Source organism: Emydura macquarii, unplaced genomic scaffold (genome assembly GCF_026122565.2).
Source record: "Emydura macquarii macquarii isolate MOO-44397 ecotype Brisbane River unplaced genomic scaffold, CSIRO-AGI_Emac_v2 contig_1253, whole genome shotgun sequence".
Taxonomy (NCBI): domain Eukaryota; kingdom Metazoa; phylum Chordata; order Testudines; family Chelidae; genus Emydura; species Emydura macquarii.
In genome coordinates, this window is record NW_027131390.1 from 375,032 (window position 1) to 388,881 (window position 13,850).

Sequence of the window (13,850 nt, forward strand, 5' to 3'; positions counted from 1 at the left end):
AAAGTCCTTGCTTGCAGCTTTCTGAACAGGCTTGCCTTCTTAAAGATGCGTGTGTTATACCCCTTCCCTGACCATCCCACGTTAATGTCAGTAAAACATGCCCAGTGATCCACCAGCACTAGCAATACCATAGAAAAATAGCCCTTTCTGTTGATGTGCTCTGGCAAGGTGGTCTGATACCAAATAGGAATATGCATGCCATCTGTCGCCCCACTGCAGTTCAAGAATCTCATTGCTGCAAAACCATCCACTATGTCCTGCACATTGCCCAGAGTTACAGTCCTGCATAACAGGACGCGATTAATGGCCCTGCACACTTGCATCGCAGATACCCCCATGGTGGATTTTCCAACTCCAGATTGATTCCTGACGGATCAGTAGCAATCTGGGATTTCAAGCTTTCACACAGTGATCACTCACTTCTCCACTGTCAATGCAGCTCTCATTTTGGTGTCACTGTGCCGGAGGGATGGGGAAGCGCCGCACCACTTCCAGGAATGTAGTCTTTTGCATCTGAAAGTTCTGCAGTCACTGCTCGTCATCCCCTACCTGCATAACGATGCAATCCCACCAGTCATTGCTTGTTTTGCAGGCCCAGAACCAGCCCTCCACTGTCTGCAGCTGCTCCATGAATGCCAACAGCGTTGAATTATTTCTTTTTATGTCTCACAGCAAGCTAGTCTCCAAGGAATTGTCATGTTCCTCAGGTGGCTCTGCAAATACTGAAGGATCAGGCATGTTGTGCTCACAATGCTCATCACAATAGTGCTGTGAAGGATTCATGCTTCTCATAAACATGGCGTATGCATGGATTTGCGGACCTTTTGAAAAGAAGCATGGAACATGGGACGCAGATAAAATTAGGGGATGGAGATAACTGCATCATGAGACGTTGAAACCATGTTCCCAGTCACCCCTGCGTGACTCATTGGCCCCCATGAGGCATTCAAACCCTTCCTAAAACACCCTGCACTAGATGGTGGCAAGTGTTGCAGTGGGTTAACAACCCATGGTGTACTGCTTTCTGCATCACTGCAAGCGCTGGTAGTGAGGATGGGCATCGCCAGCACAAGGAGTGTAGTGTGGACATGCAAAAGCAATTTAATTATTGCGGCAGCTGTATGTTGACGTAACTTAAGGTCTACTTAATTTTGTAGTGTATACTTGCCCTTAGGGACTGCAGGGAGCGAATCCTTCCAGCAGGCTTGTGAAAATCTGCCAAACCAACCAACCGAGCAAATAGGGGGGAGCAGGACAAAGAAGCTGAGGTAGAAAGTAGCTCAAACAACAGCAAGGGACTGAGGAGGACTGGTTCTTCTTCGAGTGCTTGCTCATGTTGATTCCAATTAGTGCATGCACACCTTGTGAACAGTCGCCGGAAGGTTTTTCCGTCAGTGGTAACCGTAAGGTTGGCTCTGGAGCCCCCTGGAATCACACCTTCATGGCACCCTATATAAGGCTCTGCTGACCTCCTGCCTCTTCAGTTCCTTCTTACTGCCTGTGATGGTCGGCTAGAATCTGTTGCTTCTTGCTCTGCAAGGGTCTTCCTCCAGTGTTCTTCACTCTATTCCTGTAAATAGTTAGAATTAGTGTTAAACAGTAGGTGTTAAGTATTTAGAATTAGAATAGAGTAGTTATACTGGGACAGATCCCCTTAAGGGACCATTGTCTCCTGCAGGGGCCACAGCATGCCTCAGTCCCTTGGATTCAACCTGTGGGGCTTGTAAAAAGCCCATGCTCAAGAGCAACTCGCACACTGCGTGCCTTAAGTGTCTTGGAGAGACACACCAGAGGGACCACTGCAAGATTTGCAGAGACTTTTGTCCCTGAACAATAAAGGAAAGGAGTCAAAGGTTAAAGTTCCTTCTCTTGGAAATGGCTCTCCATCCCTCCCTGAGCCCATCGGAGCTGGGACCCAACGTGTCAGCCCACCAGCGTCTCTCGTTCTCGAGACCCTCGGCACCTCAAGGGATCACTGGCACTGAAGACCTCATCCAAAGTACTCTGCACCACTCTCCCCATTCCTAAGAAGAAACAGAGGAAGACAGACCGGGATCGCTCGCCCATGCTAGGCCATCGGGGCATAAGAGCGCTAGTGGAGTGTGATTCGTGGTGGGCCACTTGCACACCGGCGCCGTTGCTACAGCACCATCAACTCTGGACCCAGAGAGGGTTACGTTGAGTCTGGTTTCGCTGAGCTCCCCGACCAGGGAGAACTGGATGAGGACTTACAGCTGCCCTCCACTCTGAAGACCTTCAGATTGACCAGAGCTCATTGAAAGCACTGTGCCATTGCCAGTGCCACAAACCCACAGAAGGGCAATGGAGGTAGAAGCTCCAGCACTGAAACAGCGGATGGTGCCTTCAAAAGGGAAGGTGGTGATGATGTCCCACCAGCCATCGTCCCGGCACCGCTCATTGGCACCGAGGGATGTTGCACCTCCTCACTCCCCTAGGAGCAAACACTCTGAATCTGACTTTGAGGCGGAGTCCTACACCTTGCAGAGGAGTTGACACCAGGATAGAGAGGGGTACTGAAGCCAAGAGATGGCTTACCCCTTCCCATACCATGGGCCCCACAATGACAGGTCCCAATTCAGTGGCCATTTTGGGCCCCGTGGGCCTTTCACCAAGCCCAGGTTGGTCGCAGTTCCTCATGTCAGGGAGCAGGTACCACCAGACCTGGTCAGAGACCCTTTCATGGCCTGAAGCTGACACCGGCACTGAGTATGTCTGGGAACCCAGACACAGCACCGAATAGGCATCACTATGGGCACTGAGCCCAATGCCGCACACACCGAGGTGGAATTAGAACACCCAGTACTGCGAGATCCACAAGGCGCAGAGGGACAGGAAACTGTACCATTAATAGAATCATCCTCCTCATCTCCTGACAAGGCAGCAGAGGACAGCAGGGCCTATCAGGACCACCTCTGTTGGGTTGCCCAAAACCTGGGAATCCAAGTTGAGGAAATCTCTGAAGGAGTGGTGGACCCGATGACAGATGTTCTGTCTCCATCAGATCCAGCCAGTGTTGCCTTGCCCCTGATTAAGACAATTGATAAGAGCACAAAGGCGCTGTGGCAAACCCCTGCCTCTATTCTCCCAACCACCAAGAAGGTTGAGCGAAAATATTTTGTTCCTTCAAAAAATTAGGAGTACTTTTATACTCACCCCCCTCCCAGGTCTCTGGTGTTTGCGGCAGTGAACAAGAGGGAGAGACAGGGGAACCAGGGCCCTACACCAAAAGCCAAGGAGACAAAGAAGATGGACCTCTTTGCCAGGGAGGTGTATTCCACCGGGGGCTTGCAACTCCAAGTAGCAAACGAGCAGGTGGTGTTAAGTAAATACTTGTTTAACACCTAGGAGTCCATGACGAAGTTTGCAGATTCTATTCCACCTGACTCTAAAAAAGAATTCTTGGCCTTGGTAGATGAGGGTAAAGCAATAGCGAAGGCTTTGCTGCAAGCGGCACTGGACACAGCTGATGCAGCAACCCGTACACAGGTCTCGGGGGGCCCCCCCAGGAGGTTCAACAGACAGTGCAGGACCTCCCTTTGAGAGTCAATCATTATTTTTGGATCAGACTGACTCGAAATGGCACAATTTAAAAGACTCAAGGGCCACCCTCAAGTCCCTGGGTCTACATACACCAGCTCTCCAGAGAAGGCACTTTAGGCCTCAGACTCTCCCACCTTTCTACCAGCCTCAGCAAAGACCGGACTTTTTGAGACCGTATCAGACCTCATTCAGCCATGGTGGGGGCTCAGGGAAACAACCCCCGGAGCCAAAACATAACTTTTGAGGGTGCTGCCGGTGATGGTGTATCAACTCAGATTCTGGATCCTCCATCCCTATTATTTTCAAACCACTTATCCCACTTCTACCATGCATGGGTGCAGATTACAACAAAAACCGTTGGGTACTACGAATAATAGAACTGGGATAATCTATCCAATTCAGCTCCCTCCCAATATTCTCCACCCTCTCTGTCCCTCTGCAGGGACCTCTCTCATGAGCAACTTCTAATTCAAGAAGTGCTCCTAAGAGTGGGAGCGGTGGAAGAGGTTTCTCAGGCACTAAGGGGAAAGGGTTTCTACTCATGATATTTCCTAATCCCAAAAGCCAAGGGTGGTCTCAGACTGATTCTAGACCTGAGAAACCTCAACACATACATGAAGAAGCTGAGATTCCAAATGCTTTCCCTGGTGTCAATCACTCTCTCTCTGGATCCAAGAGATTGGTATGCCACCCTTGATCTAAAAGACGCATGTTTCCACGTCATCCCAAGACACAGGAGATTCCTTCACTTCATGGTCAACCAATAACACTACCAGTTCACATACGGCCATTCCGTTTCTCAGCAGCCCCCAGAGTCTTCACAAAATGCATGGCAGAGGTGGCTGAGTTCTTAAGGAGACAGAAAATACATTCTACGCATACTTGGGTTGATTGGTTGATCAAAAGCCGATCCAGAGATCAGGTGGCATCAGACAGTTCATAAAACTGACATTTGCCAGCCTGGGCCTTCTAATCAGTGTACAAAAGTCAGTACTGACTCCCACACAGAGGATAGAATTTATAGGGGCAATCCTGGACTCAAACCAAGCCAGGGCCTTCCTTCCAGTCATGGTTCTGAACCATATGCCTGCCATAGAAGAATGGAAGCGACGCCCCATGATCACTGGCCGCTCAATCTTCGCGAATCACACAGTAGGTCACTTCTTCAAGGGCCTTGGCGGACTGTTTCCTCAAGCGCGCCATCCGGTTCCCCAACAGGACCTTAACTTGGTTCTGTCAGCACTCATGAAACCACCGTTCGAGCCATTAGCAACATACTCCCTTCTATACATTTCTTGGAAGATAGCCTGCCTAGTGGCCATCATGTTGGCCAGAAGAGTCTCAGAACTCAAGGTCTTGACTTCAGAGCCTCTTTATACAGTTTTTTTCAAAGACAAGGTTCATCTGCAACCACATCTAGCCTCCCGACAGTAGTTTCAGAGTTCCATTCAAACCAAGACATCTTTCTCCTCGTTTTTTATCCTAAACTGCATGCCAACAGCTGGGAACAGAGGCTTCACTAATGTCTGGAGGGCATTAGCATTCTATGTCAAGAGGACGAAACCATTTAGGAAGACGTATCAGCTCTTTCTCACAATAACAGACAGAATGAAGTGCCTCCCACTCTCCTCCCAAAGGATCTCATCATGGATTACGTCATGTATCAAGGCCTGTTATGACCTGATGAAGGTACTGGTTCTGACAGCCCACTCCACAAGAGCCCACGCGACCATGGCAGCTTTCCTCGCACAAGTCCCAATTCAGCTCTCTTCTGTAGGGCAACAGCGTGGTCACCCATCCACACCTTCGCAGTGCACGACGCTATCACTCAGCAGGCCAGAGATGACACAGCAGTTGGTAGAGCAGTACTACGATCAGTTACCTGTTGAACTCTGACCCCATCTCCTAAGGAGCTGCGTGGGAGTCTCCTAATTGGAATTGACATGAGCAAGTACTCAAAGAAGAAAAGACGGTTGCTGACCTTTGTAACTGTTGTTCTTTGAGATGTGTCGCTCCTGTCCACTCCAAGACCCACCCGCCTACCCCTCTGTCGAAGTCTGCCAGCAAGAAGGAACTGAAGAGGCTGGGGGTCGGCAGAGCCCTATATAGGGCGCCATGAAGGCACGACTCCAGGAGGATATAGAGCCGACCCTACAGGTACCACTGGGGGAAAAGCCTTCTGGCGACTGTGCACGAAGCATGCACACACCTAATTGGAATGGATATGAGCAGCCCATCTCGAAGAACAACAGTTACAAAGGTCAGTAACTGCCTTTTTCTGACTGTCCCAAACAAGAGCCCTGAGTTGGAACCCAGTGGGGCGGGCAGGCCTGGGTTCCCTACTTACCCTAGCTGAGGGCTTTCGAGAGAAGAAGCTCCTTAGCACTGGAGAATTAGGGCTGACTAGCCTCTACTGAAGCCATGGAACTTCTGCTTCCCCCTATCCTAGGAGGGACCAGAGACTGTCGAGGACCTGGCCAGGAGGAATTGATCCTTGACACAGACTTCACAAAAGCAGAGTTTGGTGTGATGGCATGGGGGGGACAAAGCCATCTCCCTGTCCCACTGCCAGGGGATGCTTGAAGGCCTTTATTAGAGGAGATCAAACTCTTCCAGCACCAAATGAAGTTTTGTATTATTTTCAGCTGGCCAGTCTTGTTTGTGTGTTTGGCCTCTCTGGGTTCATTCCTCAGGCATGTGCATTGCACCTAACGGTGGGTTTGAGAGGGTCTTAGTCCTCTGCTGTGTACATCAAATTAAACCCCTCCCTGTTCATTTGGCTGGTGTTGACTTTATTGCTGATGTACTAATGTCTTGCTCTCTAGAAGTGGGAAGCTGGGTAGAGGGCATCGTTAGAAAAGGAGAAATTATTTAACATGTTCTGCTTCTTGGAAGATATCCTCTGTGGAGGATTCTCACCTTCCCTACGTTTCTGGACCTTTTCTTCATTGAGGGGCTTTTTTCTTGCACTTTGTGTTCTTTCTTTTCCTTTCTCTGAGGCATATCTTAGATTTTATGTTCTTGAACTGGCTCAGCCCAAGGCTGGCATTTATATTTGGCAGGAGGTAGCATATGAAAGCAGTAGGGGGCCTGGCTCCCTATTACTGGTGGCCTCATGGGACAAGCAGCCTTAAAAGTGAAGGGAGGTGTGCCAGGCTCATGCTGAAGACATAAGGCTGTGTGAGGATCCCCTCAGATGATGTCTCCAGGGAAGTAGAATCCCAGGGGAGTAATTTTCCCTTCCTGATGGCAAAAGGACTCAGCTGTCACCCTGAGCAGGGTATTTGGCTATTCTTATTTTATTGCCTAACTTAAAACGTTCATAATGTCCAGCTGCAGAATCTGACTCTTATCTCCTTCTGAAGAAGGCGCCCCAGGTCTGTTGCTGCTCCATCCATGTATTTCCTGCATCTTGGTTCTAAATAAACTGCCTGTTGAGAGAAGCTTGGCTTTTCTGCTGTGGGCAGGAAGGGGAGAAGGAGCTGATCGCGTCTTTCTGTGCCCGTTGTCATCTTGCATTGAAAACCTGTTTAAAAGAGAGCTATCTGGGGTTTCATGTTTGTTGCACCCTATTTATATTCTATGCTGGACGGTGTGGGTTTGTGGTAGTGGTGAAGTGTGTCAGCTGCTTGATGGAGGTCTCTTTCTCTTCATAGTAAAACTCTTTGATCAGATGAAGTCCACATGGGCTCCATTCACCCCAGATGCAGCAGTGGCTTCTACACAGCTGACTAATGTGACCAGTCCCAGCTCCTACAGAGAGGCTGCTGAAATGAACAATGTAATAATTCCCTCCTTGTAGGTGATAGAGTGATGGGGAGCAGCCAGCAAATAGTGCTATGGTGCAGGGTGAGAGGTTTCTTGTGCTGGTCACAGGAAACTTAAAGAAGCAGGGGCAAGACACTCAAAGGTTCTATGGATGAGACCAAGCTGAGGGTCTCCAAACTACCCATGCACTGTGTTTGCTCTTCTTTGGTCCAGTCTGGTGTAGGAATTTCAAGTGATGGAACTTCTACAGGTTCCCTTGAAAAGAGACCGGAAAAAGTAGAGATCATTTACGTTTAAAGAAGAAACATGATCAAGGTCTATAAAATAATGACTGGTTGAGAGAGGGTAGATCAGGAGCTCCTGTTTTCCCTGTCTCATAACAGAAGAACAAAGGGATGTTTTAATAGCATGAAAAGGTGGCAAATTCAAAACTGATCAAAGGAAATCTGTTCTCCTGCAGTCTGTAATTAGACAGCAGGACTTGATGCCACAGGATGTGACTGAGGCCAAAACAAACCATTTGAGAAGCGAGTGGCCATTTCCATTGTTGAGTACAGAGTTAGAATAGTGATTGGTAACGAAGGTTGGACAGCACATTAAACCTCCCGCATCACAGCGTAAGCCAATTTCTAACATGTCAGGATTCATGGAAGCACATCTGCTATTGTGGAGTTCTTGCTGCTTCTTCTGAAGTGTCCAGTTCTGGCCTCTGTCAGAGAAGGTGCTGCACTAGGTAGAGCATAGGTCTGATCCAGCTGGGCAATTTCAGTGATCCCTCTCCCTCCTTGGCTTTACACCTGTTGTATCTTTGGTGGTGATTGTCCTTGTTTAGCAAAGACAACACGTATTTCACTCTCTGTTTCTCCTTATAATTCACTTCCTCTAGCCCTTGATCATGTTTGGGCTCTTCTTTGACTTCAGCTTCCCATCTCTCTTGTAACGAGGAGCCCAGAAGTGACCTAATTTCAGCAATGGTAGCCCAGACTGGTGCATTCTTGCTGCCTCGCTTTCTCCCTACCACAGTTTCAGGGTAATTCCCCCAGATATTAGTTTATGATTTTCCAATTTGCTTTGTTGGTGGTTTTTAGCCTCCTAAGGCTGTTCGGGTTATTTCTCTCTTCATCCATAGCCTCCACCAAAGGTTTTCTTCTGCAGAAACCAAGTGCTCCCCACTCCTGCACTTACTCACTTGGGATCCCAAGGATGTGTCCTTGTCTCTCTCTGGTTTTTGAGTAGCTCTTGTGGATAGTCTGTCTCCATGGTCTGGGGTACATTGTTTGCAGGGGATTCCTACCATGGGGTGGGTGGGGGGGGGGCGGTGGCTCCTGGTGATGAGATGGACTGGCTGGGAGAAAAGGCACTTTAAACACGTGGGCAGCTGTGTGAGACCTGCCCTGTCCTGTCCCTACTGAAGGGGCGGCGGGGCACCAGTCCCACTGCTGCATTACAGATCGCTGAGCAGTTATGCAGTCAGTTCTCTAACCCGAAACGCTGTCCCGCTGCAGTATTCCATTGTGTTGCTCTGCTGCAAACATACTCACTCACCCCTGTCATTGCATGTTGGCCGTGGTGGAGTGTAGGCATGTGGTGGTAAATTTCCAGGCACACTGGAAGCTCCAGAAGTTTGTAAGTCCCTGTTATACTGTGAGAAGTAAAGGTGGGTCACTTGTATCCTGGGCTGTGCTTGAATCCCACCAGGCCTCATTTTCTCCGGGTGTGGTCTGGAAGAGCGTGTGATGCTGTATTCATACACGGTATAACAGTGACTTCCTGTCACTTACAAGTCTCTTTCTCATTCCCAGTTATCTGCTGCTTCTAAATGGATTCCAGTGAGTTTCCTGGATCTTTGGACCCACTTTCTCTGCCTGATAAGCCACTGATCGGTGATCTCCCTGCAGACATGGAGTTTGGAGAAGATCTGGGCTCCCAGACAGCTTCTACACACGAAGCTTCAGATCTTCAGCCCCCAGAGATGGAATGGGATCAGAACAAGCAAGTGGCTGCAGACGGGGACTTAGACCTTTTGGTGAAAGCAGACAGTTTGGCTGATCTAAGTAAATCAAACAACCTTGATCTGAATAAACCCAGTGTCTTGGATGTTCTGGAGAAACCTGGTGTCTTAGATGACTTGGATGAAGCCACTGACTTGATGATTCTAGACAAACCAGGGGATTTGGAGGGTCTGTACAAGGCACATTCTTCCCAGGTCATGGCAGAGGGGCATGGGGGCTCTGTGCTGGCTAGGGAAGACCTTGTGCCAGAAGCTTGGAAAGAAGGGGAAGAGGAACCAAAATATGACTCGGGGGACCTAAAAAATGATTGTGCTGCTGGCACTACTGTGCGCTGTGATGGCAACACCCGGGAGTCTCCCCTGCAGCCCATTCCTGACACAGGGGAGCTGAGCAGCACATCACCCACAGAGGAATTTCCAACACAGCTCTCAAGTTTGCCAGTGGGTCCATCACAGCCCAGTCTTAAGCAGGCAAAGAAAACAAGGTTGAAGGCACCACGGAAAAGCTCCCCTGTGCAAAAAGAGGAGCCGGCCGCAGAAGAGGGGATAGAGCAGAGCCCTGCCCTGCCCCCTGAGCACACTGATGAAAGCCAGGCTGAGGAGGGGGATGATGACAGTAGTAATGCCCTCGGACAAGAGGGCAGCATGCCCACAGCCCAGGAGGCCATACATGCATCATCCCCAGGTGGGTCCTTCCAATGCCAGGGGCAAAGCCTCTTGCATGATGAGTGGCTGGCAGGCAGCCTCTGCTCCAGGACACTAGAGCTTGCTCCACTGTAGTCTTACCCAGGGTCTCCTCTGTATGTGAATCAGCATTGCTGGCTGGTTGGCGGGGGGAGTGTGGGCCTCAATAGGAGGGATCAATAGCTCAGGCAGTCAGGTCCCTCAATGCAAATAAGCACTCTCATTGGCTGCTATAGCTTGAAGTTTGCCCTTCTGTGCTCCTATTGGCTACTAGTCCCTCTCCAAGCCCTAGATTCAGCCCCTTGGTGCTGGTGTTTGGTTGCTGATGTCCAAGGCTACCCGGTGCTTTTCCTCTCCTTGGCATTGGGGGCTGAGCAGTGAGGGCAAGGGATGTCTCCATCCGGCACAGCTCTCCATTCCAGGCCGAGGAAGGGAGGGAGGGATGCCTGGACCTATCCACTCTCTTCCCCGCCTGATTCTGGTTTGTGTTTACAGAGAGGATTTGGTCTCCAGGTTGTCAGGCTGACCCCGAAAATGTAGACGTGACAGATAGAGCTGCCCAGAGTCTCTCCCCTGCTTTGTGTACAAGCCTTCTCCCAGTGGGATGCTCCCACGCTTGGCATGTGATTCTTCAGCCACGTGGCTCGGTGGGATTCAAGCCTTACTGGGCATGCTACTTGTGATTTCTAGCCCCTCCTATTCATGTAGAGGGGGCTCTCTCTGAACAGGAAGCTTTCCCACTGCTGTAGTGGGTATTGGGTTCAGGTGTCCTCTGTATTTCCCTTGCAGGAGAAGGCCTGGCCGGGAAGGGAAGTGAACAGCCAACTGAGAAGGTGAGGAGAGTTCAGCCAAGTGCCTGTCTGCGAGAGTACTTGAGGGCCAGCCATTCATGGCTCAGTGAGCATGGCAAGGCGTGTGCATGTCTCCTGCGGCACACACTGCCTCTGTGCTGTGCAGGTGGTTGCAGTCTTAGCTCCCTGCCACCTCTCCGGCCAGAGCACCTTTCTCTAAGCCAGCTTGGCCCCCCTGCCCTGCTGAACCCAGCCAGGACCTTGGCTTGGCTTGGCTTCAGCAAAGCTTGACCCATCTTCAGCACACTTCTTTGGAAGAAGAGCCCGAGGCTGGGAGGTGCCGAAGCTCCCTGCCCGTGGTCGCCCCAGAAGATGGCTGGTCTGAATGTTCTCTGGCTGTCTTCTAGGAGCAGAAGAGAAGTGAACGAGCCAGAAGATTGGAGGCAGCAAGACCTGACACCGTGAACTCCTCCGAGAGCAGTAAGTCACGGGCTGGCCGCTTTGGCCCATCTCTGAGCCAAGGAGCGGAGGGGCCAGCACTGATCTGGGAGGCCCTATCCCAGCCTGGGGCAGTTCTGTCCCTTTGTCCCCACCCCATCTGGGGATCAGGAGCCTGGCTTCGTTTTAGGGACTTTCCTGGGGAAAAATGTCCAGTCTCTGCCTCTGAGATGCAGAGTCTAAAACTGCTTGTGGAGTCTGCAGCTCCTTTCTCTAGGCATGGGGAGGAGCCTGTCTGCCACCTGCTGCCTTCTCCTTGTGGGAAGGGGCTGGAGGGAGCTGGCTTGTTCTCTGCAATGCAGTGGGACATGGAGAGACTTCTGCAGTCTGCTATAAATATTTGCACTTGAAGTTGCTGCTTGGCCCCAAAGAATCTTGCCTTTCGTGTGGAGACAGCAGTGCTCAAGTCTCAGGGAACCTGGGGCTTCCTGCTTCATCCCCCGCCAGCCCATCACAGCTTTCCAAGGTCCCTTACTCATCCTCCCGGTCCCGCCTCCCATTCTGGACGTAGGGTTCTGTTGCAGTCACTGATGGGGAATCTGTGTCTCTCCCTTACCCCGCTCGCAGTCCCGGTCTCTGACGAGGACTCGGATGCTATGGTGGATGATCCCAACGATGAGGACTTTGTTCCCTTCCGTACCCGGCGCTCGACCCGTATGTCCTTGCGCACACAGATGGCTCAACGGGCTGCTCGCTCCTCTGTCACCAAGATGACTTGTGCCAATTGCCGGACCCCGCTGCAGAAGGGCCAGACCGCCTACCAGCGCAAAGGGCTGCCTCAGCTCTTCTGCTCCAGCTCCTGCCTCACCACCTTCTCCAAGAAGCCACCCGGCAAGAAGATCTGCACCTTCTGTAAAAAGTGTGTCCCCTCCCTGCCTTCCCGTCCTCTCGCCCTCCCCATGTCCCTCACCTCGCCCTGCCTTCCTCACCCACCGACCCATGGCCCTGCTTTCGCAGTGTTGCTTACCTTCCCTTGTGCCCACCGTCACACTCACCCAACCCTCCACCCTTCCTGCAGAGTCTCTTCGCACCCCATGTCAACCCATCCTGCTCCCTCGCACCCCTCACATCCCCACACTCTGCTGTCCCTCCAGGGTCCCCCAGACCTGTCTTTCCTCACCACGGGGCTCCGTTCTCTCTAGCTGCTGTTTCCTCCTCCCCTTTCCGATCGCCTGTTGCTCTTCAGGCTCTCTCACCTGCCCCTGCCCTGGAGCCCCTGGCATTATGGCCCACCCTCATAGAGCTGGAGTGGGGTGTCCCCTGCACTAACCACTCCCTTTCTTGCTCCCCAGAGAGATCTGGAACACCAAGGACTCTGTTGTGGCCCAGATCGGCTCAGGTGGCTCTTTCCACGAGTTCTGCACCTCTGTGTGCCTCTCCCTGTACGAGGCCCAGCAGCAGAGACCTGCACCTCAGCCTGCAGAGGCCTCGGACACCAGCCGCTGCAGTGTCTGTCACAAGCCTGGGGAGGTAAGCTTGTCTGTTCCGTGTGTGGCTCAAGGAGCTTTGAAGCCTCCTGCTGGAGCTGGAGTTAAGGCAGCTCCTACGCCAGCCAGCTGTTTGTGCGCTTTCTGTTCCAGCTGTGGGGCTTGGTTGATCCTGTCAGTGTCTGGGGCCTTGTGGGGCACCTGCCAGGGACTCCCATGGCCTCAAACTGTGGCCCGTGTGCAGAACTGGGTTTGTTTTCAGATTCCTCCTTGTCCATTGTTTTCCACCCGTCAGCCCCAAAGTGCAGCTTCTGCTCTCTTCTCTCAGGTCCGTGGATGCCCCTTGCAGTTCCACTGCCCTGCTCGTTCCTTTGTCTTAGTGGGGGTGGAAGCTGGCCCGAATGGGCAGCATTTTCCAGGATTTGCTAGAGTCATGGCTCCTCCTCCCCAGAGGCAGAGCCCCTGCAGAATGGCCAGCGTGCGCCTTGGTGCAGGGAGGCCTGTGCTTGCCTCTGAGGGAGTGACTGGTGCGGATGTGTGTGCAGATCCAGCACGAGGTCAGCAATGGAAACGTGGTTCACCGGATCTGCAGTGACGCCTGCTTCACCAAATTCCGAGCCACCAAGGGGCTGAAAACCAACTGCTGTGATAACTGTGGCCTCTACATCTACAACAAGGGGCTGCCACTGGAGTACCTCTTCCACGAGGGCCAGCAAAAACGCTTCTGCAACTCTACCTGCCTCAATAGCTACAAGAAGGTGAGGGTGTTCCTGAAGACGGGGGCGGGCTCCGTGGACACGCACTTCCCTTTCTCAAGGCTTTTTACCAACCTTCCCCTGGCTCCTGGCAGGACCGTAACACCGAGCAGCCTCTCTCAGCTCCTCGGACGCTGGTGAAGCTTCTTAAGAGAAGAGATCCAAAGTGTCTCTTCAAAGCACGTAGTGGAGCTGCCTGAGCTGATTCCGTCTGCTGGGGCTGTCGCTCCCAAGGCATGTCCCTGCGGCCAGCAGCAGCGTGAGGCAGCGATAGACCAGCCTGTCCAGGTGGCGAGGCTGATTGTCCAAGGCACAGAGACAGCTCCTTGAGGTGGCCAGAAAGCCCAGAGCTGGT

At 51.8% G+C, this 13,850-nt stretch overlaps 1 protein-coding gene across 4 annotated transcripts in view; it reads left to right on the forward strand.

Moving 5' to 3' along the window:
- ZMYM3 (zinc finger MYM-type containing 3) overlaps nucleotides 1-13,850 on the forward strand; it is a 51,130-nt gene that overhangs the window by 13,117 nt on the left and 24,163 nt on the right. For 3 of the 4 annotated variants that reach the window (XM_067547944.1, XM_067547942.1, XM_067547946.1), the window contains exons 2-7: nucleotides 9,132-10,025; nucleotides 10,814-10,857; nucleotides 11,223-11,295; nucleotides 11,881-12,172; nucleotides 12,606-12,783; nucleotides 13,286-13,498. In XM_067547944.1, the coding sequence (XP_067404045.1) occupies nucleotides 9,149-10,025; nucleotides 10,814-10,857; nucleotides 11,223-11,295; nucleotides 11,881-12,172; nucleotides 12,606-12,783; nucleotides 13,286-13,498 (1,677 nt within the window). In that variant the 5' untranslated portion in view covers nucleotides 9,132-9,148. Of the gene's footprint in view, nucleotides 1-9,122; nucleotides 10,026-10,813; nucleotides 10,858-11,222; nucleotides 11,296-11,880; nucleotides 12,173-12,605; nucleotides 12,784-13,285; nucleotides 13,499-13,850 lie in introns of those variants that run through there. The other variant, XM_067547945.1, reaches the window with a different exon arrangement.